The sequence below is a fragment of the Hippocampus zosterae genome, chromosome 10 (genome assembly GCF_025434085.1).
Source record: "Hippocampus zosterae strain Florida chromosome 10, ASM2543408v3, whole genome shotgun sequence".
NCBI lineage: Eukaryota > Metazoa > Chordata > Actinopteri > Syngnathiformes > Syngnathidae > Hippocampus > Hippocampus zosterae.
This window is the reverse complement of record NC_067460.1, coordinates 16057364-16080060: the sequence shown is the minus strand read 5'-3', so window position 1 is coordinate 16080060 and position 22697 is coordinate 16057364. Positions and strand designations below refer to the sequence as shown.

The following is a 22697-nucleotide window of genomic DNA, read 5'->3' as shown; positions in this document are numbered from 1 at the left end:
GCAACCGATTCAGGGTGTCCCCCGCCTACTGCCCGGAGACGGCTGGAATGGGCTCCAGCACCCCCCGCTACCCAAGTGAGGATCAAGCGGTACGGACGATGAATGAATGAATAAATTATCTTTGAAAAATGATGATTTGATCTGAAAACACATGGCTTGAACAATAAAAGGAGGGATGCTGTCATGAAAGGAACGGCTGACGTCAATTGACGTTTTTCGTGTAGTCCATTGTTGCGGTATTCATATAGGCGTTCGCAATGACACGACTAAAACGTCGCAAAATAAAAAGGTCTCTTCACAGGGCTGCAGGAAGTGCAGAGATGAGCCTGCACAGCGTCAAGCTGACACAACAGTGCACGGGAAACGTTTATCCAATACTGTTCTTAGATGGTCCAGATTACCAGACTTGCTCCTGTGTGATTGACATCACCCAGTATGCAGCTAAGCCTTTCCCAGGACCTTTTTATGGTAGCCGGGGCCCCCCGAAAAAACTAATACAACAACAACAAAAAACAGTCAGATGGACATTGATTTGCACATGAAATTTAAATTCAGTTTGACAAGGCAAGTAAAGAAGAATGCCAGAGCAAGGCTGCCATTGTGTGTCTTATCATGACTCGGAGACAATGTGTCAGGAAGTGTACCACTGGTGACTCAGTTAAAAAGCCCAGACTGGAATCAACAATCTGCAGTCTTTTTTTTTTTTTTTTTGTAAATACAATATACATATCCTGTACCGCTTATGCTGTTCAGGGCTGCAGGGAGCTGGAATATTTCCTAGCTGACATCAGCTGAAAAGCAGACAACATCCTGGACGAGTCCCCAGTCACTCACATGTCACATACACTATAGAAATATCCATTCAGGCTGTGAAACTCCTGCAGTAGCCCTTCATTTTCTTGCCCTGATGCCGTATATTGTATGGATAATACAGAGCAGCAATCAGAGGCACACAAAGGATCTGGCTGATGAAGTGGGGACTCTGAGCACCCCCATTCTTTATCCTTCTTTTTTTCTGTCATCACTTGTCAGTTTTGACTCAAGACTCAAAGAGATGAGTTGGGTGCAAACTTTTTTAAAAAGAAGTTAATAGTAGTAGTGGTCCTCCTGATTATCGACAGACGGTAGTGATTTTACACAAATTTCGATTTAATGGACAGATCCATGATGTCACAAACAAATGAAATGTGCCTTGTTGAATTCCAAGTATGAAGGTGAAGATGAACAAAAAAAAAAAAAGAGGCCATTTTGTCCCTTTGTGGGTGTCTTCCCACTTCCTGCCAATGTATTGCAGGAAACTGACTACATTGGTGGCTTTTAGACAATAAATCGCAATCCTATTGGACACTTTGGCCAACACGTCGTAGGCAGTAGTTCGTCGTACACATACAGAAAGTACAGCGGCTGGTTGGACCTTGCTTCCTACCCTAAAATGTTGCACAAGCCACGTGATACGGACTGGCTGTTGCATCTGCGACGCTGTCACGCCCTTTATCGGTGATTCTAATTTTGCACAGCTGTAAAACTAGAGGCTTGACGGTCAGGCACTCATGAAAATTAGTCGCAGGACCCTGCACACGGACTGAGATTATTCATGTTCAACTGTGTTGTTCGGTGTGTGGTGAGCCATCTCTCCCAAATCGACTGGGACGGGACTCGATCTCACCCTTGACCCTGATGAGGACAAGCGGTATCGAAAGTCGGTGCCGTACCGTTTTGGACTTTTTGTTTTGAATGTGGCGGTCAGTTTGAGAGGATCCAAATTGATACATGGATGTGATGCGCTCAGAGACGAGAGTCCTGTCAGGAGGGGTTTGCAGGTCTGCTTAATAATGGATGTTGTTTCCCTGAAATAAAGCTCCTAATGCCCATTAGGATGCTTTTAACCTAATGCAGACAAGCGGGCCGCAGCCACGGGCCGCGCGTCTGACTCCACGCATGGTCAACTGATGTGGCTTCATCTTGTTTCGTTACACTTTGTGGTTTGGAGTACCTTCGTGCTTTTGGCTCTTCTCAACAGATTTCGATTTACCTCTTGGAAGATTACAGGCACCTTGCCTCATAGATCTGCATCATGTCGTCACTTTTGGAGATGGAGTTTCTAACTACTGTAACTACTGTCGCTTACCCTGATTTAGACTTCATCTTACATACCATGTGTTTTTTTTTGTGGGGGGGGGGGGTGGGCACTTGACTGTGAGGCAAACATGCGAACCTCAATTCCACCGTGCGGACCTTCTTTGGATATTTTCCGATTTTCTTTTGTCCAAGTAAATAATGAGTTTCAATTAAAATTCCGGCACACGCCGGACGCAGTATGCGTCAATGAAGGCGTTTCAGTTTGGTGATGAATTAAATTAGGATTGGCTTGGTGGGGGCTTGTTGTCCTGCTTTAAAGAGTTTTTCATGGCTGTTTCTCTTATTGTGATCTTCATTGACGTGACTGTGTAAAGGGATCATTGTTTTCATGCCACTGTTACATCTTATCAGGTCACGTGACATCTTTGGGATCCAATTATTTCAGGCGAGGCACAACTCGTACTAATACGTTCATATGTCGACTATGCTTAATCACACTCATTTGTTGTTATTTTTTATGAAACTCCTCCGATAGAAGAGTACTGACTATTATATCATACTATAGCATGAATCATTGGCTCCTTCTCGAGACATATTAATTAACCATTTCAGCAGGATTTGGTGGTTTGTTTTGATTATAACCTTGCCTGGCCCTTGAAGATCCATCTGGCGGAGTGACAATATGGTGGCAGAAAGTCGAAGGAAACTTATGTCTGGTCAGAACACATCCACCTGTAAATTTAGCCGGATTGTAGACTTCAGGTCGAACACGACTTGGGCAGATTTGTGTGGCTAACCACCATTTTAATGTTTAATGTTCTTTCATCCTTTTAAAGGAGCCTGAAATTATTATTATTATTATTAAACACAATCATCTTGGTTGCTCAGACAATGATAATAATACTTCTTTAAAAACCACACTGTTTATGTACTGGACAGAAAAATATATTATATTATTATATTATATATCAAAGATATAAGATATTTCACTTATTTGCTATGAAGACAATTAAGTCAAGCATCACGAAACAGGGTTGAATTTTTGTCGTTCCGTTGTATATGGCAGTGCAGGTAAAACACCATTTGATCATCGACCTCGGTGTAAACACCAGAGCAGTGAAGTCAATGAAAAAAATCTCAGAGCAGAGCCAGTCTATCTTTAGCCATAAGTTTCCCGGAGCGAGGAATGCACTCAAACTCGTGCTCTCATGCTTGTGAAGCCATGTCATGGAACGTCTCTACCACACCACCACAATCAGTCCTGTCCGAAAATATCGTCCCTGTTGGCCTTTCCCATACTTCTGAGCGCTTCATGTTATTTTACATTGGTCTTCTTCGCAGCGGACTCGTACGTGGATTGTTCTGAGCGGTTTGAGACGTGGGAAAGAAGGATGGAGTGGGCGTTTGTACCAATCATGTCAACAGGGATGAGGAAATGCAATCATACAAACAAACACACACATGCGTATGAATGCGAGCCAGCATAGATTTGAGGCTAATTTATTAATGTGTTTTTTTTTTCCCCAAGTTGAGAGGGTCACGGAGCTGGACATGGGAATAGTTTACATAATGTCAAAAGTCAAGGTGTTTACATTTGTATGTGTTTGTGTGTGGGGGAGGAGGTAGGGGGCATAGAGAAAAAAGTGAAACTTGGAAGAAGGGGATAGTTGGTGATCATTACAGGGTGTAAGACAGTGCCTCTCACCCACAGTTGTCTGAGATAGGCTGCAGCTCACGCCCAACCCTAATGAGGATAAGCGACAGAAAAAAATAGAGGGGTTGATTTATAATTTAAAGTGAAACACAGCAGGACATTTTTTTCAAGGAAAATATGGCCCAAACGACTGAACAAGAACCAGATCGTAATGCTGATCCCTTCAATCCCAGAGCCCCTTTGTGTCGTGTTCTTAATCTATTTTTGTGTGTGTGTGTGTGTGTGTGTGTGTGTGTGTGACTATATCCATAAAACCCATATCCCCATAAAACTGCTTCTTTTTCTTCAAGTGTTTGGTAGCAAGCAACAACAGTATCGTCCCGCCTCAACTTCTGTTTCTCCAACATTATCGCAGAAGGGTTGCTCAAATTTTGGGGGTCTAAGGGGAAAATCTTTCCAAAGACTACCTCATAATCCCACCACCTATTAAACATAACCATCTGTACTCTTCAATGCCAGAATAAAAAGTTACCCTAATTTCCAGGAAAAAAAAGGTCAATGTTACTAACATTAAAATCAAGAATCATCTTTTTTGTTGTTGGTTTACTGAGTCCGTTACATGGGGGGTGGGGGGGGGTTACAATTGGGAGTCGCGGTTTGGAATTGAAGCGGATTTACATGTGACAGGAGAAGAGAGCCAATCTCTTTTTTGTTAATGGATGCTACAGCTTCTTGTTGCTTTCAAGCTTAGCTTGTAGCAGACGTGTGCACATTGCAGCATGACGTCGTTGATCCGCTGGTGAAAGGACACTTTGAATGAATTTGTGAATGAGTGAATCAAACTGTCTGTTTTATGTGTTGTGTTGTGATATTTTGTTATTTTATGTTAAGTGTTCTTTTGATGGCGGCGCGGGCACCCGCAGCGGCTCCTCTTGTTGTCTGCTGTCTGTTTAAGAGGGAGGAAATAGCACATTTGACATTAAAGTTGTACTTGACTTGTTGTTGTACCAGTGAAACCCTCAATTCAGTGTCATGGCAACACAGATTGTCCGTGTGTCATAACAGTTGTGACCACTCGTGCCCCTCCTGCCTCTTGGAAGACAGACCAGAGTCTGGCGGGCTGTGAGGCAAGCCAACATCAGCACGAGCTGATCTCCACGGCAGGTGGTTTGTTGAAACCCAATATGGAGTCCGATTTGCGGCAGAAACCAGAGAAGGAACCCGCTTGCCTCCTTCCTTTCTCTGCTGGTGTGTGGTCCGCTCTGATCGTCGCCACTTTATTTACATTCTTTACATCCTCGCTCCTCTGCGCCTTTAGGAAATGGTTTATCCTGTTGGCACGTTGAATTGGTACTAATGGCATTCGGCTCTAGAGTCCCGGAGATTTTGGCATGCGTGCGTACGTAAAGTTTCTGTCAGTTTGTCGTGACAAGAGGACTCCATTTTTGCCGAGGAATCATGAGAATGCAAAGTTTACTGTGCACTGTCCTTGTGTGCGCTGCATCTGCTTCTGTCCATCACTTTCTGTCCATGCACCGGGAAATGTCACCTGAACTACACACCACATCAACGTCTTATTGTTAGTCAGATCTCATTTACAAGCTTGGCTTTTTGGTCCGCCTCTGCCATCTTGATCATAAATGTTCCAAACCATGACAATCCATCCATTGTTTTCTATACCGCTTATCCGATTCAGTCTCACGTGGAAGTTGGAGCCAATCCCAGCGGACCCCACCCCACACAAAACGGCAGTAACTCATAGGACTTGGACTTACTCCCGCACCAGCTGTACGAACATCAGCTCTTTGAACTATTGCAATACCAACGGCCCAAATGCAAATCCTTATCGCTCTCTTTATGCTCGGTTCAGACCGACTGCCATAATTCTCGCAGTATGCACTTTTTCCCCGGGTTGTCATGGTGATGTCGGCACATGCGGCAATAATAGAGTGCGATGGATTCAGCAGCGGCCCATTTGTATACGACAATTGCTAAGACACCTGGGAACTGTTTTCACTCGTGGAGAAAAAAAATGGCATAATACTTCTAAAATGAAATTGTACGGCAAGTTTTGAATACTACTGCAAATAGTGCTGAGTGAATCCCATCAGTCTGCACCATGAGAGTCCAGTTACCAGATGCTATTTGTGAATATGATGATCGGCCAAGTCCTCTCATCTCCAATTGAGTTGCTGAGTCCAAACAACAACAAGCGTGGTTGTCAAGGATGGAAGCCCCTCCATCCAAACGCCAAACCACAAGTGTCTGTTGCGCAAGCCAAAGATACCACTGAGTGACAGATAAAGCTGCATGAATGGTGGACGTTTATTTACTGTGCCGCTAGATGACGACTACATTTTAGAGCCCGAACATTGAAAACATGAAGAGGTTTCAAAACAGAAGTTTCGTACAAAAGGCTGGCACTGTCATTTTTTTGCGGTATCAAAAATGTACAACGGTGTATGCACCAATGACGGGCTTTGGGGGTACAAAGAGTTGACGCGCGTGTGTGTAGTATTTCTTTCAGAAGTGAAATTGGGCACTTCTGGCCTAAGATGCATATTACACCATGACTTGGTTTGATCTTCATGAGCAGTGAATCATTTTAATAGCATTGCGTCTGTCGGTTAAACTTTTGAAAACGACAAACTTTCTACATACATTCTTGCTGCTGGAGGCTGTAAATTTCCCCAGTGTGGGACGAATAAAGGATATCTTATCTTATCTTAAGAAATATGCTGTTCATGTGCTTATTGTCTGGAAATGTATGGCTTGAACTCTCAAACTAAGACTTTTGTGTTATGTAGACATTGAGAGCTCTGAAAAAAAAAATCCATGTATATTTATCACATTACAGAATATGCGAGCAACCAAATGGAGCAGTGGGTGGGTTCTGTAGTGTGTGTGTGTGTGTTTTAAAATGCCCTGGGGTGCGTAACAAAGCTTTAATGTGATTGATGAATGTATGACAAGGCCTTTAGTGTCTATGATTTCAAGACTTTCCCATAACATTCTTGTGAGCCATTATGCCAAACGGGGAAGACCGAAACTAAGTGGAGACTACTGTTGTGGCAGTAGATCTTCGTGGGATGGAGTGGGGGACATCGCTATGGTTGTGTGTTGTTGTCAAGTTTTGTTGCCAGTAAAATTGTTGATGATGGAGGGAAAATCTAATTTGATTTGCTTAATTGGCTTAAAGTCTTCAGGATCAACTTGATGTGATGGTCAGACTTCTCATCTTGCATTGTTTAGCATGTTATGATCATAGTTGGTGTGTGTTTTTCATAAGAACAAAATGGCACTCTACAATATTTACTTGATACAACATCCATCCACCCATCCGTCCATTTTCTGATCTGCTTATCCTCACAAGGGTCGCGGGGGCATGCTATCCCAACTGACTTCGGGCAGCAGGCACACCCCGAACTGGTTGCCAGCCAATCGCTCGGCACACATAGATGAACAACCATCCGCGCTCACACTCACACCGAGGGACAATTTAGAATGTTCAATCAGCCTGCCATACATGTTTTCGGAATGTTGGAGGAAACCGGAGTACCTGGAGAAAACCCACGCAGGCACGAGGAAAGCATGCAAAACCCTCACAGGAAGGCCGGAGGCCAACTCGAACTCTGCACCTCTGCATTGCGAAGTGGCCGTGCTGACCGGTCCACCGAGGTGCCGCCCACATTTCCACCCCTTCTCCTGATACCGCAAGGGCACCACCTATGGATCTATGAAATAAAGGTCCACGAACTCCTTATCTTTGCATGCTCATCCGTTAACATCCAATTTTTTCCCTTCCTTACATTACATGTACACCAAGGTAGTGATTTCCCATGCTCGCCTTTTCTCTGTCTCATGTCCTGATGTGAGGGCTTCTATTCCTGGCGTGACTTGGGTCAACGTGCTGTCATACTGTAGTGTCATGTAAGCAAACAAGCTTGATAGGCCATTGTTATTCTTAGATGTGACAGGACTCAAAACATGTCGCAGAACCCCATGCCTGGTGCCAAGTTGAAGTGACGTGCATAGTGCATTGGAATAAGATCCTGTAGTTATTTGCAAGAGTGGAAATAGAGGGGAAGAATTTGACTGCCTTATGCGTCGTCCCACGTAATCAACAATGTAAATACAATGTAAATATTAATTTCCAGCGGCATCTTTGATTAAACAGATTAAACACCTCAGTTGAAAGAACGGATTCCGTTCACACAGCATGGAATGCATGGAGTGGGCGAGTGAGTTAAGATGGTGGGGATGCTGGTGTGGCTTGTTCTTTTTGCCAACATATCAAGAAAAGGTCGAAAGGAATTACAATTCAAAAAAGCTATATTAACACACAGCATTTAAAGCAGCTTTAGTGGATGCCATTGGATTTACAGTATTTCCTGTAATTCAGTCAATTGGGTGTGCTTAAAAAGAGTAAAGCGCTCTCTGGGAACTTTAGCTCCTGTGGCAATATCTTTCTTGGCGTGTCTATGCATGTTAGTGTATGTACAGAATGTGTGTGTGTGTGTGTGTGTGTGTGTGTGTGTTTGTGTGTGTGTGTGTGTGCGGTTGCCAAAAACCTCCTGTTGCATGCCGACACGATTCAAAATAATGAATCATGAATGTTTGTTAATCTGCACATTTACCCATATAACCACCAATAGTCTACGTGGGAATGTTTTGTCCCTGATAAAAATCATGTTCATGCAAAATTTAAGTTTTCAGTGCAGGGATATGTTTGGAGTTGGGTAGACACAAAGTTAGGCAAGAGTTATGCTCCATAACTTATCGAAAAGTCTGTGTTGGAATGCTAGCTAATGTTCAGGCATGTCGGTGGCGACCATCTTTGTTTTGGGCGGGCTGCCAACGGCGAGAAAGGGAATTACAATCTGACTGGTGCAATGTAGCCTTCATGGCGCGTAACTCCAAACTGATTGAAACCTTTGAACATACCCGTGCCACGTCTCATCTCACCAAGTGGGCCTGTTAGAAGTTCGTTCGTCTGGCACACAGTATGTCTTAAGCATAGAAATGCAGAAACTACTGCTCATACCTGTCAACTTTCCGGAGCGCCAACCTGTATAAACTACCAAAATAATCCTTATAAAGTGCAAAAAAATCCTTATAACATACCAAAGCATTTTATATGTCAAACTAACGGCTTAAAAAAACCCACAAAATTTTCAATGATACTTATTGTAGATCTCCATAATACAATGTCTGGTTAATGTATAATCATCATTCTACTTCGTGGCATTATTGTGTTCAGAGTTGTATTCCTGCGTTACTTTTTTCACCAACTCCAAATGCTGACCCATCGGCTCGAAGTTACAGCATCCATTCATATTTAGGTACTTTGGAAATGAAAGCATTCGAGTAGACTGGCACCATTCTGGGCAAAAGCAAACGGAACTACCTGTTTGTGGGGCGTGGGGGTGGGGGGGCGGAAATTTTCAGAATCCGTATGATATATGCAATACAGCCATATACGTAAGATTCACCACAAAATCCGTATGAAGTATGGCTAAACCGTATGAGTTGACAGGTATGACTGCTACCGATGCTGCACTTCAGTAAGTACAACTTCATATTCTGCAAGAGTTTTAACAAATATCAAAGAAGGTCGATCGTCCAAAACTATTTGAACAACCTTGTTGAATGTCAGTATGCTTAACAGATAATGTTTACACTGAAACCTTGCATTTGTGTGGACAGGACCTTGGAGGGTCCGCCAACGTGAACTGAGGGAAATCTCATCCTTTTAATTCACATGCAGCGGCACCAGGTCATGCTTGTACCTCCAGTCCTCAATTTTTCACAACACTTGATGAAATGAAAGCAGAGTAAAAAGCTTTTCTTCTTGACTCCCAAAAGGTTTCCAACTAGTTGTACAGTCCTGTTTAGTTTGATCCACATTTTATTTCCATTATCATTGTCACGAGTGCCCAAATTAGCAACTTGTTCAGTTCAAGACTCGTCTGGCATTTTCGGCTTCAATGGAAACTCACGGATCGATTGCGGTCTTCTTGTGGGTCATCACAAATTCAGCACATCAAATTATTTTTGTCTCTGTATCCAATATGTGTGAAAATTAGTTTGCTGGCAGGAAAAAGAACATCCTCTCAAGTGGAAGCTCAACGTTTTTCTGTCATACTGATTTAGGATGATGATCGCCTCCCCATTGAATAGAATCGATTTGCGGCCTTGTGCAATGCTAGCGTCTCCTCACATAAAGTACGAGTGACATTTAACACACACGGTCTCCCCTGAATAGGCCTTGGGTAGTGAGCTGTATCAAGTGGAGGAAATGGGGCGAATGTCCTGCTCGGGGTGAGTCAGCATTGCGCTTCCGTGGCTAATGGGTAGGAAATGTCCACCTAGGAGATTCTAATTGCATCTCTTCCCCATCCAGCTCCATTAGGTCCTAAATGCCAACAACGCACAGCAGAGTGACAGGCAGGTGGGGCTGTCCATAATGGAGATACTCTTAAAGGAGAAGGGTGTACACTGTGTCGTAGCGTTCAATGTTTAAGTCGCTCCGTAACAAGACGAGGCATTACATAACTAAAAACAGCTTGAGTAAATGTGTGCACGGTAGACTGTCTGCACTTTGCTTTTTAGCCACTGGATTTTGCTCACGTTTAAAACGTAGAAATGATTTGTTTTGTTTTTCATTCTGGGACAGTATTTTTGAAATTTGAATGGCACTTCTGCATTTGCGGCACAATCGGCTGCCAGAACTAGATGGTGAACCCTGAACACTGCACACGAGTTCAGACAGATTTGGGCTCGCCACTTCCCTGCAGCTAGCAAGAGCAAAGAAGCTTTGTTATATCAATATACCAAACATACATTTCTTTAATTTTGGTCCAAAGTTGGATTCATGTTGAATTCGGTAAGTACCAGTACTGTATAAATGTAGCTTTTCCTCAGCGAAGGCTACATTTCGCTTGAGGTTGTTCTATTTCAGTCCCTGTCACCACGACACCATGAAACCTGGTTACTAGCTTGTTTGAACTCCATTGTCCTTGATGGAGGCCCGTGTCCCTCTCATTGCTTTCCCGAGAGCTAATCTTTGGACTAAAACCTTGCTCCAAACTCACAGCTAGAAGTTACCAAACACACAGGAGGCCGCCTGGGTTTCACGTGTAAACACGAGGTGAAATGGCAGCATGTGAGCATTTTATTACGTTCAGGGTCACTTAGAGGCCACTTCCAAAAGAGGAAGCGAGTCCTTGAGATAAAGATCAATGCAATGCAATACTTGATCAATGACAAAAAGTTATGTCATACACCGAATCTACAGTATTTATTACCTCCAACCAAAGCCATTTTTAAATGACAACAAATGACGGCCCAAACCATTATTTATGAGGCTATTCACCACATGAAAACATACATTCTCACTCACAGTTTTAATTTCTAACTAATTTCTAAATACGATGCAAATTATTTTTTTTTTTTAACATTAAACTCCAGGATTTTCTGATACATGACATAACTTCACAATCTGGTAGACACAGAGACAAAGACAGACAGAATTATTCATTTTGCAATCTGGGGATTAGTTATATTGTGGGGGAAAAAATCGAAAAACTATTACAAGAAAAAACAAAAACAAAGTGTGAAAACGCTGAAAAATTTCTTTGAATATTACCAGAACTATACTATATTCGTATAATCTTACTACAGTTTTTTGCTTGGTAAAAAAAAAAAAAAAAATACATTACAAGGAAAAGTAGACTGCTATATTTCCCCAGTGTGGGACAAATAAAGGATATCTTATCTTATCTTAAGCACAGCGTCCTAAATTCATGAGCCCATCCAGCTGTCTTCGGACAGTAGGCGGGGGACGCCCTGCAATGGTTGCCAGCCAATCGCAGGGCACACATAGACCAACCACCATCCACACTCACAATCACACTAGGGACAATTTAGAGTGTTGAACATGATTTTTTTCCCCTCTCCTATTGATATAATTAAAAATAAGAACGTTGATTTCTCATTTTACATACTGCAGCCATTCATAGCCGTTGCCATGACGCTCAAAATTGAGCTCAGGTACATCCTGTTCCCACTGATCAGCCATTGTACTGAGGTCTTGTTATACAATGTGTTTAAACTAAAAAATGAAGTGTTTGTGCTGCACATTTGAAGGATGCGTCACATCAGGAGAGCTCAGAAGGGGAAAACCGGTTGTCCTGGAGAGGCAATCGAGGAGGAAACAGTGGGGGCACTGTGCCGCCTGTAAAATGCGTCTTTCTTCCTGCCAGAGGGTGACATAGTGGAATGCAGCACATCAATGTGGACATGGGTGGGCGGGTGCCTCATTCTTGTCATAGCGTCTCTTCTTTGCGTTTACGTCGCTGTGGCATTGTGATGCACATGCGCTTCGTCGGATTTCGCCTACGAGAACTAACAATTCTGTGATTATCGCTGCTCCACCTTTTTCAACATTAAATTTTCACACCCCCATTTAAGAAAAAAAAAGATGAAATAAAATAAAATGGTGACGCGGGCCGTGCCAAATATTATTTTGAATACATGCTGTGGGATGCACTAAAGAAAGGAAGGCTTTAATTCACTGCCTCGTAAAATTGCAATTTAAAGGCTTCTTCCTCTTTCTCGTCAGCATGGGCAGCGGTGGAGGTGAGCATGGAGGACAGGGTGGAAGTTTTGAAAGGAGAGACAGCTCAGATCACCTGCATGTTCACCTCCGATGACGGCATCGGGGCTTTGACCATCCGATGGTTCTATGTGAGTTTCCCGACCTCACACATTAAGACAAATATACGCAATAATTGCGTAATAACACGTGCGTGATCGGCAACGATTCCCATCTCCAGGTTTCGAAAACGGGGGAGAAGCACAACATCTACTATCAGGACGCAACGACGCAGATGGTGGAACGAAGCACGTCGTTCACGGATCGCATCATGGTCAACGTCACTATGGCCACCGGAGAGGTGGTGTTGACCATCACAGACGTGCAGCTCAAAGACCAGCTCGAGTTCATCTGTCTCATCAAGAGTCTGACCGATGGCGTCTCCGAGGGTCGCACCAAATTATTAGTGTTCGGTAAGCCACAAGATGGCGCCGTGGTGAATCGTGGGGATGAATGATTTTGAAAACTAATCTAATTGCATGTTTTTCCCCTTCGACATTGCGATTGTACGGGGTTCCTAAGGGGACATAGAAGGAAAAAAAACTTTGCATTCCCTCGCAAAGAAAGTGAGATATCGCAATCTTTAATTTTTTTTTTCTGGAAGGGGACGCTTTTTTAAAAAAAATGTACGATTTTGTACTTCCGGGTCAGCTTGGCTAATGTCCGCTTCACTGTCACGCACGGCTGATTCGGAGACGACACTACTTCGGAAAGGAGAGAATCATGGAGGAGAAAGATTTAATGTCTTTGTATTTAAAGCCGATGAAAGTGAAATTCAATGAAACTCGCCAACGGGTGAAAACACGCCATGTTTGTTGTTTTCATTTACCCGGACGATGATCCAGAAGTACTGTTCATCAACGCCATTAAAAAATGTTTGCGTTCCCTCGCAATGTTTTTTGGGTTTTTTTTTTTGTAATGGGACCCTTTTTTAAAAATGTGTGATGTTGAACTTCCGGGTCAATTTGGCTCATGTTCGCTTCACTCTCATGCACAAGATCACATTCCCTTGCAAAGATTGCGAGATATCACCAACTTTTTTTTTAATGGCGTTGATGTACTTCCAGGTTATCGTCCGGGTAACTGAAAACAACAAACATGGCATGTTTTCATCAGTTGGCGATTTTCATTGAATTTTATTTTAATAATCGGCTTATCATGTGATGTGTCATGCAATTCTTTTTTTTCTAAGCTCTTCTTCCCGTGTAAATTTTTTTAACAAACAAAATACAGAAATGAATATCTATATAATATATAAACAATATCAGATTTGTTTTCTATCAAGGTTTTGGTTTAAAACGTTAGGCTTTTTGTTGAAGTAAAGACAAATGAAGGATGAACTAATATTAGAGTTTATTTATCCACTTTGACTTGCAGTCTTTCAAGAGTTCACAATGCCGACTTCATATAATTCTACCACACAAGTGTAACCAAGAGTGTAGCAAGAAGCGTAACCAGCCACGACATGGCAAAAACCAACAGATAAATGAACATAAATTTGAGTTTAGCTCTTTATGAATCAACATTATTTTCCCAGCGTTGCCAAGTGCAGTTGTTCAGTTCTTGATTGAGTTGCTATATTGCACAGAAAGACCAGACTCCCCAACCATTGAGGGCGTTCAGACGGGCATCTATGTCTCTGAAGCCACACCGTCCAAGGTACGCAAACTGTCATTTCCTATACAATACGATGACATCGAAATCATCATAATTGATTTCATTTGTACTTTTTCCAGATTGGCTCATGCGAGGTAAAAAATGGCTTCCCCAAGCCAAACATTACATGGTATCGAAATAATGCGCCAATACAAGGAGATAGTGACGGTGAGACAAGTGATGAATGTGATTAACGGCTATCTCAGCTCAATTACACCAGTTTACGTTCTGTGTGTGTGTGTGTTGCAGAGGTGAAGATCATGCCCAGCACCACCATGGAGTCTAGCGGTCTTTTTTCTGTGAGGAGTGAACTGAGTCTGAAGGTGATGAAGGAGGACAAAGACGCTCAGTTCTACTGCAAGGTCACCTACCTCGTTCCCGGAGGAACCAGAATGACCGAGACCAACCGCATTAACATCACCGTGTACTGTGAGCCTCACGTTACAGCTCGAACATAAGTTATCTAGTCTTTACGCACAGAAATGTGATGTCTCAAGTGCATGTGGTACAGTTATATATCACCTTGTTCTGCCAATCTGGATTGGATTCAAATTAAACTTAGTTTAAAATGACCATGCAAATACAATGTCTAAATAAGAAACAATTTGAGGTTTTCCGAAAATGAGACTTCATCCCTGAACCCGTCACCGCGTTGTGTTTCAGACCCGTCCACTGCTGTCAACGTGTGGGTGGAGTCACCGAAAGGCAAAATTAAAGAGGGAGATTCAATTATGTTTCATTGCTATGGCAACGGTAATACACCATCTTCAGTCTACACCATCAAGCACGGAGAAGTAAGCAACTTTTTATTCTAACAGGTGCCTTGAGATACACGTGACGCAACCTTTTTACAATTGAACAACTTTCCCTTTGACTTGGGAGCGCAAACTTCAGATGTGACCGCTGTACATGGCTGGCGACTCAACTCACTGCACAACAAAAAGAGTGGTGAAGCTGTTTATCGCCACTCTCAGCTTAAGGTTACTGTCAAACTAAACATGGAACAAAGAGATTTTGTGTATTTAAAGAAACACCTGAATGCCAGCATACAATAGTAGACTCCATCAGGCACACGGGCACATCTACGTAGTGTTGTTGTTTAGCAACGGATATCTGAACGCAAGCAGTGTAACACATGGAGACAGACCATATGACATGGCAGGCCTATATTCTTTAAGAACGACCAATATTACTGTTGTACTGATAAGCAGGAAGAGGAGCTGAGCCTTGAGTACAGTGTCTGTATTTCCGTCCAACACTGCCCCCAGGTGGCCGAGATTTGAAGCCGCCGATCTTCATGCCAACCACTTCACATCCGCTTGCGAAATAGAATTACGAACTATACAAAAACAAATACACAAATTAGCAGAATTGCAAACCTGGAACTCGAAATGGAGGGGGGTTAACTGTATCTCAAGGCACTACTGTAAGCTACTCTCTTAAGTTCAGCAGATACAGGAAGCACTCTCATCGACATGTTTTTCCATTTGCCTTTTACAGAAAGAATATACGCTGGAATCCAACACGCTTATACTGGAAAACGTGACCCGTCTCCAGAATGGCTATTATGAATGCATCTCAATAGACATGGAAACCTTTGACGAGCTCTCAGGGAATACAACAGTGTTTGTTAATTGTATGTCTCCCGCACATAATGTCACTTTGCTTTGCCACATTTGACCACTCTTAAACGTTTGCCCCTCCGCTCGCCTGTTGTGTGTGCAGACTTGGAGCCTGCCGTGGTACTGCCCACCAACATAGAGATCGCTCAAGGCGAGGAGTTGACAGCCACCTGCAATGCCCTTTCTTCTCTACAGACGCACACCGCCTGGTTCAAGGTATCGCAAATGCACATTTTGGTCATTTTCATAGCAGTTTAAAGGTTTTTGGTGAAGGTTGAGTTCACTCACATTGATCCCACATTTCTTGCTAAAAATGATGAAGAGATGCTTTTTAATGCTTTTTTTAAACATGATGGAGGAAGGATCCAAATGTACAAACAGTAAATCAGTTAATCTTTAGGGACATACAGATTGGCCAGCCCTCATTTCACCCCACACACTGCTGGGCCAATGGCATGGACCGTTTTCATTAGCAAAACGACTAGCAGGTGCCGCTAAGGGTGGCTACACTTTGAATCCGGAATTTCGAAAAGCGCAAAGCACATATGTGATCCAAACAGACAGCAAGAACTCTTTTCCCTTGTGAAGGCATGAGCATTTAAAAATTACTGTGCAGACAGAAGGCCGTTTAACTTACAATCGACAAAGCAAAATGCCAAAGATGGGCAAACAGATAGCAGTGGGTTTTATGAACACGAATGGTGGAGCAACACATGTAGACAGGCAACACGACAATACTCAGATATATATTCCTTATCATCTGAGAAGAATGACTCATATGACAACACTTAACTGAGGAGCTTACACATCTGTATTAAACTGCCTCCACGTGGCCAAGGCGTGCTCACCAGAAGGAGCAGCACAATGTCCATTGAACTGAATCAAATAAAATGTGTGGCAATATGTCATTACTGTATGCCATGTTATCGGCTTTGTTCCAATAGCCGATATATATATATATACACACACACACACACTACTATTACTACTACTACGAATGATAATAATAATATTCAACCAATAGTGTTTCCTTGTCGCTGATGATTATGAACTTGACTTTTCGTGTTTTAGAATGGACGAGAGGTGTCAGTTGGTCACACTTTAATAGTGAAGGATGTCACCTTCGACACAGCAGGGGCGTACACGTGTGTGGTAACTGTTCCTGAAATTAAGGGCATGGAAGAGATGAAAACTCTTCGAGTCACTGTAAAAGGTCAGTCCGTTTGTTAGCTCCATCAAGGAAGTTCATTTGTCTACAATTGTTTTGAATGCTACTTCAATCTAGATATTGAGACAGTGTTGGGGGGCGGGGCTATAATACAGTAAATTAGTAATCATAATGTTGATGCATGCACAGCATATCCCTTAGCAAATACTGTATGTTATTTGAGAACTGAATTATGTTGCTGAATAAATAACAGAATGTGTTCCCAGAATACTTTGGCAAGTTGTATAGTACAATAGTTTGTAACTTGCAAATTTTCAATGTTTAGGCGCACCACAGATTATGAAACCAGAACACACAGACCTTGAGGAGAGTGTGGCTAACACAGTGGAACTGACCTGCCACGTGCGAGGGTTCCCATCTCCCCAAATTATTTGGACCACCAATGACGGAAAGGTACCACTGACCGTTTATATCCTGCACACATTTTTAGAATTTAGTACAACAGCATGATTTCTCTCAACCCATCAGGGTATGTTTCATTCCGGAATTGGAGGAGCATTTGTGTCCCCCCCCAATGTAATTTCATTATAATCCATTCACAAAATACAGAAACATGCACACACTGTTAAATATAGTTATCCCGAGACAAAATGTAATTGTAGTTGTATCAAAAGCAATTCTGAAATGTGATTTAAAATACCATGTATCTCTTGTCCCTCCTTTAGCAAACAGCGATAAATTTCAAATAGCCTTCATGAAGATTTTGTTAATCTCTTCCTTGTAATTGTTCAAAGATTTTGTCACAGACACATCGATAGTAATACCAATGGTTGTGCTCTGAAGTTTGGTCTCTTTTAACGTCCACTGATGACAACCATTATTGCCATCTCAAGGAAGAGAAAAAAATAAGATACGTGACTCATCAGAAATGATGTCATAAAGTTTAACGTTGGACCAGCGTTCATATATGTTCTTTTTCTTTCAGGAGTAATGAAGTATATACCTCAAGCCAATGCAACCCTGTTATCATATTATCAGAGAAATCCATTTAATATATATAATTAAGTTTTTTTTAAAATTATATCGCAAAATTTGTTCTTAAGCTATTTGCGCAGTAGCCAACACAGCTAGCATGGATGAAAAATTCCAATATTACTATTGATAAAGTAGTGTTAAAAAACTATTTAATTGTAAAGGATTTATTTACATATCGATTTACATTGGTTTTTTTTACATTGTACATTTACATTGATTTATTAGAAATATCAATATTTCTTGAAATTTGTTTTTTCCAAGTTCCTAAGTATTACAAATTAATGATATGACAAATTATCATTCAAAAATTAATGTAATGTTAATGGTTGCGCTAACAAAACAAATGGTCCTTAAAAAAAAAAAAGATTCTTGCCTAAATTGTGCCTCAATTCTGGGATGACCCATAGATGGGTTGATACAGAACAAGGAATATGCTGACTGATGGACTGGTGGCAATCGATTGCTGTGTCACTCCAGATCTTGGAGACCACGTCCCAAAACGAGATGGAGGACGGCGTCCACAGCATGGTGAGCGTGGAGGTCACATCCGACCTCACCGCCTTCTGTAATGCCTCCAACGAATATGGCGCAGACGCGCTGGCCTTCAACATCAAAGCAAGTGAGTCCCTGCCTCTACTTGTTTTTTTTTCACGTTAGGGTTCAGCATCTTGACATCACTGTGGCTGATGTCATGCCTTCACGATACATTGCTTCTCCAATCCATGATGATGGGATAACATGCTATGCAATGCGGTTTCTTCTGATTCTCTGCGATGACACAATAACATTCACTCCGATTCTGATATGACTTGATCCAATTACAACGCACTGTCCTACGACAGACTGGTTACAAAGCAATGTGATAGGATTCCAAGAATAATAATCATAATAATTGAATTCCATGAAATGCAATTAATTATCGATCAACGATACAATTCACGATACTGATTGCAATCAAATCTGAGACACGAGGATTCACTCCAATTACATCCAGTTTGATTCAATCAAATTATGATGTAACACCTTCTGAGTCTCTATACACAATATACAGCCAATAAAGGTGAGATCCAATACGATTTACCCGAGTTATGCCGCTATGAGATACAATGTACCAGTACTCCAATTACAATGTGGTGCCATACACTTCGCTCCAATTGTATGCCGCAACAGGATTCACTTTTCACTTTTTCAATTATGTTACATTATAAACAAAAGTGATCTGAATTGAGTATGATATGATTCACTCCATGACAATGCAATACCATTTATTTCACTTGACTCACTCCAGTTACATTGCCAAACGATCCAATGACTTCAGATGATTTCTAAGCATCAACAGATTCACCCCAATTACAACGCCCTACATTTGACAAATAATAACTGACACTACTCGGAATGTTGCAGTCTGAGAGAATGCAAGAATACATCTTTCCATTCTACTAAGAAGCTACAAACAACTTGCTCTTCTATTTTGTGTTCTGCCTTGGCCTACTTTTATCAACATCTACTGTATTTCCCAATGGCAAAAGGAAGTGCACCAGCGTCTTGCTTTCACAGCACAGGTTTGTGCACATTATCGCTCTTCAGGATTTGTAGATCTAATTCCTTCATGGCATTCTCCGTTGATACTCCGAATAGCACCACATTTTGCTGAGACTTTCTTGAGCCTTGAGCAACCACCCCCCCCACCCCCCACCCCCAACTCCACCCCTCCGGGTTCCTGTGGTCTGTGTCACATCCGTTATTTGTGTTTAGGCTGTGCTAACGTGTTGATTGTGTGTCACTATAGTTGTGTTCTCCTCCTCTTCCTCCCCCCTGTGGGTTAACATGTTGTGACCTACCCCTTGTGTGCCTCTTACCTTATTTCAGTTGTATACACCACAGCAGCAGCAACTACCACTAGCACAAGCACCAATCGCACAAGCACTCTTTCCTCTACCACAGGTAAGGCCACAGCTGCTCTGCTACCCTACCCTTGGTCTTTACGGTGATACAGTATTTGCAGAGTAAAGTCATGTTTTTTTTAGGTGGTGCCTAGTGTAAAAAGTTGGACAACCAATGACATGGATTGGCGACTAACATAACAGAAATAAAGAATAATAATATTTACAGTGGGTTAAACAAACAATTGGTGTTTTCTTATAATTGACATCAATGGGGAAAAATGCTAATTAGCAGAGGATTGGAAAAAACATGTTTCACAAATAACATATGGGTACATTCCGATTATGGTGTCCTACGGTCTGATTAACTGATTCCTACTATGTTATGATCCAAATCACTTTACTCCAGTTGCCATGCGATGCGATATTTTTCACTTTGTTTATGACGCGATATGTTTGACATTGCTACAACCCAATATGCTATCATGCAATGCAAAGAATACACACTACCGTGTTTGGTAGGTACAGACAGGTGACTTTTAGTTTTCTGTCACATCTGTATCTTCTTTTATTACACCTGGCATCTTGAATGGCAAGGAATAGAAGAAGTGGACCACTTTGTGTTCACGCCACAGCTTTGCAGCACCAGAGTATCATTGAGTCCTGTACCCCCTTGTTTCTTCATGAAACCAAAATGAAGCCAAACTCTTCAGGACATGTAGCTTCATGTCTCCATGACATTTATCTGTTTACGCTCCTACAAGTGCCACATTTGGTGGACACTTGCTGAAGTTTTGAGACCCGCCCGCCCCCCACCCCCCACCCCTTCCTCTGTTCTGTGTCACATCTGTTATTTGTGTTTTAGCTGTGCTACCTTATTGATTAGTGTGCCCTCCCATTCCCACCACCCTCGTGTGTGTGTGTTAACATGTTGTGAACGCCCCTGTGTGCCTCTTACCTTATTTCAGTTGTACGCATCACAGCAGCAGCTACCACCACTAGCACGAGCACTCTTTCCTCTTCCACAGGTAAGGCCACAGTCGCTCGGCATTGTCTGCCTCACTGCGTATAGCTGCAACGCAACAGAGTAGAACTCACCTGAAATGCGCATGCATAGTATTTTGTAGTGTTGAAGGATTGGTGTCGTATTGAGTAGCAGTAGCACTCTTAATAATAGGACACACCTTGTAATTGCATTGGATGGAACTATTTAGAAGCTAGAAATAATTTATATAAGGAGGTTTCATCATCAAGTCTTCAGTAAAAGACAAAAAAAAACAAAAATCATTTTCTTTCAGAATAACAGCAAAACTCATCTCCACATTCAAAACCTTAGGAAGAGTGATCTTTCGTTTTAGTCAGAAATGGTTTATTTGTATCTTTACACAGCTAGAAAAGTTGTATAGTATGTGAATCAAATTACTAATAGAAGTGGCACCTTCCTTTCTCACTATGCGCACCTTTTTTGGGGGGAGTAAGTGGGGGCTGCGTCAAATGGCATTATTTAGGATATTCGGCGGGCCACTGAAAAATGGATGACAGGCTGCAAATGGCCCCCGGGACATAGTTTGGACACCACTGTATTAGACTTTTGATCCTCAAAGTGTGCTTTGAGTACCACTAGCGGTACACAGGTTCCTTCTTGAGGTATGTTAAAGACTCACTGATGGACATTCAGTTGTCTTTCACTTTTAAGTTCAATACATTTGCATTGAATCATTCAGAACTGTTTATTTTTAAACATTTCTTTTGGTCCGCTTTTTTTTTTAAACGTTATCAATCTTTTACATGCAATACATTTTAATTAAATCATTTTCTATGGAAGTTCAATTTTTCATTGTCCTACTGCTCAAATTGCATAATGTTGCAGTGGTCAACCTTCATATTAAAGAGACTTTATTAGGAATAAAACCTCATCTTTTGATGATCACCAACATGTACGATGTTACTGTAATTTAATGATGGCCATTGCTGTGGTACTTGGAGAGCTGGTTATTCTTTTTTTTAGATGGTACTTGGTGTAAAAAGTTGGAAAACCACATTGACTCACCCACCAGAACCAAAAAAAAAAAAAAACCAAAACACTTGGATGTTATTGCATAGCAACCACGGTTTTATCGTGGTTGGCAAGTCTGCCTCGCAGTTTTAAGATATGGGTTTGAATCTCAACTCTGAGATACACAACTTGATAAATGAGGATTGCAATTAGTACAAAGGCATGCTGGCACGCAGAAGGCCACTTTAAAAAACAAAAACAACAAATTGCATGCTTCTAACGTGACTGTTAGGAAGCAGCTGAAGTTTGAAATGTTCAACCCAAGTCGCCTGACCACCATTAGGGCAACTCTCTGGTGCTTCCTCTCATTAGTTGGGCTACAGCATTTCTGGCATTTCCAGACCCCTTAGAGGAAAATGTGTTCCGGGTTGCTGTTTCTTGCCAAGTGTCACTTAAATGAAATTACACAGGGGTGTTGTGCTATTGACCGCCATCACACTTTTACGCAGATGCTCAGCCCTCAAATCTTTCCCTAATATGGTCAATGTGTTTGAATGTGTGTGTGCATATGTGTGTGTGTGCGCGCGCCGCGCCTGTCTGGCCCGCTAGGAGGAGTTATTCAATTAACCTTAGACTCCCACTGATAATTGTACTCATGTGGTTTTTTTACCAGTCCAAGCCGCAACTGCTATCCCACCAAAGAAAATCAGGAAAGGTTTGTACAGTATGTCACTCTGATGCTCAAGGATCCACTCTCCGCTCCGTCTCTGGCTCTCCAGACGAATGAACGCCACCATTCCCAGCATGCATCAGCACACATTACCTCACCTGCACTTCGAAGTGTTCGCAAATCCTTTTTCCTTTCGTGGTTGCCAGGTTTTGACAAAAAAACAATCTATAGACCTTTTTATGATGTTTGTAAACAATAGGCACCGGTGTACGTCCGGG

The 22697-nt window shown here is 42.0% G+C and overlaps 1 protein-coding gene across 7 annotated transcripts in view; it reads left to right on the top strand.

Moving 5' to 3' along the window:
- Positions 1-22697, top strand: part of mcamb (melanoma cell adhesion molecule b) — a 77509-nt gene that overhangs the window by 8152 nt on the left and 46660 nt on the right. For 2 of the 7 annotated variants that reach the window (XM_052077949.1, XM_052077948.1), the window contains exons 2-15: positions 12357-12481; positions 12571-12802; positions 13978-14048; positions 14126-14213; positions 14295-14474; positions 14709-14839; positions 15546-15681; positions 15771-15883; positions 16739-16880; positions 17161-17288; positions 18348-18489; positions 19740-19814; positions 20722-20781; positions 22423-22464. In XM_052077949.1, coding sequence (XP_051933909.1) covers positions 12357-12481; positions 12571-12802; positions 13978-14048; positions 14126-14213; positions 14295-14474; positions 14709-14839; positions 15546-15681; positions 15771-15883; positions 16739-16880; positions 17161-17288; positions 18348-18489; positions 19740-19814; positions 20722-20781; positions 22423-22464 — 1665 coding nt within the window. The remainder of the gene's footprint in view (positions 1-12356; positions 12482-12570; positions 12803-13977; positions 14049-14125; positions 14214-14294; positions 14475-14708; positions 14840-15545; positions 15682-15770; positions 15884-16738; positions 16881-17160; positions 17289-18347; positions 18490-19739; positions 19815-20721; positions 20782-22422; positions 22465-22697) is intronic. The other 5 variants (XM_052077951.1, XM_052077950.1, XM_052077954.1 and 2 more) reach the window with 5 other exon arrangements.